Genomic DNA, 1,894 nt, shown 5'->3' on the forward strand with positions numbered 1-1,894 from the left:
AATGGGTTTTTTAATTTCTTAAAATAAAGAATATTTTATTTATATTTATTAAGTATGATCATTATTCCGAACAGAAGGATCGTATATGGAGTGAAGCTCATCTATACAACCTAGTGTTATAAAACCTGTAGAACGAACTTTCCTATTATAAAGAGTTTATTATTAATAGAGCTTTTTTATAAGGTTCTCCACAAAACTATAAATCCACTGCAAATTTACTATACGAAGGTTAGGAATTACACATACGATGTAGCTAGCTACCTTTCATATATTGTTCGGGATTTATGAAAACATAATTTGTCGATACTCAATAGTTTCCTATGTCACAGAAAACAAGCAGAAATTGTAAAAATACTGATTTTAAGCACCACAAAAGTATAGAATCGACTAGAGCATTAAATACTACAGAACAGTTTAAGGAAATGTCTTCTTTAGGTTCTGAAATGTTGCCATACTCTAGTTAAAATGCTAAATAAATTTTATTGGGAACATTTTATTGGATATTTTAATTACGATCAGCCGATACTTTAAACTTAATATGTAACAATGTATTAATAACGAAACAATACTCTAAATTCAATGATAACTTTTTATATCATTTATCTTACAAATTTAAAATTTATTTAATATCATGGATCAAATTACAGAACGATGCAAAGACCAACGACAGATGAGTCTCTCAAAAATCGTTCTATGTAAACATAGCGAAAGAATAACACTCATGCTACGTACAGTACAAATGTATGCAGTGCGACTGCAAAGTCTAGTAACTGAAACAATAATCGAGCAGACAGGGGCTGATGCTCGGGAAACTGAAATAATAAAACGATGTCAAGCTAGAGAACGAGACGAAAGACTACTCGCACAATTTTTAACCGGTCTGAATGCTAGAATTAAGGGTAGATTATTGTCCCGAGAACCAGACACTTTGACTGTTTGACAAAGCAGTCAAAGCGGCCCTTAGCGAACAAACAATAGTACAATTAACGGAAACCTCCTCTAGAGGAATAATTAGAACGGTAGTTAGTCCCGAACCTACAAATAATAATCTAACTGCAACTATAGAGAACTTACAAGGACAAATCAATGAACTGAAACTTAGAAATAAAAATATGCGTCGGAGAGACAACGGCGAACAGAGGAAGATCATACTACACCCCCCGTCAGAACGACGCGGTTATTCTCGAACTGATTCATATAGCAGCAGGCAACCATATAGACCGAACGATAGATCAAGCGAAACGACGAATCGATTTCGATCTCAACAAACTACACCTCAATCTCGACCTCCACCGCATGGGAGAGTCATAAAATGAGTTGGCGAAGGATGGGAGGAAAATTCCGATCCAATGGAGTATGTTCCTCATCTTCTCCTCGAACCACTGCGCATCGAACGCAAGTTCCATTTTCAACTATATCGGACAAAACTAGAGAAGGCGATAAAAGGTACAAAGACTCCCGACCTCGAATAGGTGTAGGAATAGTAACAAGAAATCTTGAACCTAGCTTATGTTGTTCAATCAATGACTATTCAGCTCGATTGGCCATAGATACAGGCTCGACAGTAACCCTCTTATCCCGATCTTTCGCCCAACGGGCAACAAAAATCAACTTCACACAGAGAAAAAGGAAGGTATTATTTTAAAGTGTCACCAAACACGGAATCAGAACGTATGGAGCTATAGAGTTCCGCTTCTTAATAGGACCTTTACAATTTTCGTACTCATGTTACGTGGTTGAAGATCAAATACCTTATCCCTTCGATGGTCTCTTGGGACGAGATATAATTAAGACTCAAAACTTAACGATAGATTTAGCGAGAGAAAAATTAATACTTTTAGGAGGAGAGGAAATAGACTTCTGGAAAGCGGGAGTAGAAATGATAACATCCATT

The 1,894-nt window shown here is 36.1% G+C and overlaps 1 protein-coding gene across 1 annotated transcript in view; it reads right to left on the reverse strand.

Annotated features, from left to right (window-relative positions):
* Window positions 1–1,215, reverse strand: part of LOC111627455 (tektin-B1-like) — a 5,678-nt gene extending 4,463 nt beyond the window's left edge. Inside the window, exon 1 of the mRNA XM_023371030.1 lies at window positions 1,153–1,215. Coding sequence (XP_023226798.1) covers window positions 1,153–1,215 — 63 coding nt within the window. The remainder of the gene's footprint in view (window positions 1–1,152) is intronic.
* Between the last annotated feature and the right edge of the window lie 679 nt (window positions 1,216–1,894).

The sequence above is a fragment of the Centruroides sculpturatus genome, unplaced genomic scaffold (genome assembly GCF_000671375.1).
Source record: "Centruroides sculpturatus isolate CEXI.00-Female unplaced genomic scaffold, Cexi_2.0 scaffold494, whole genome shotgun sequence".
NCBI classification, from domain to species: Eukaryota; Metazoa; Arthropoda; class Arachnida; order Scorpiones; family Buthidae; genus Centruroides; species Centruroides sculpturatus.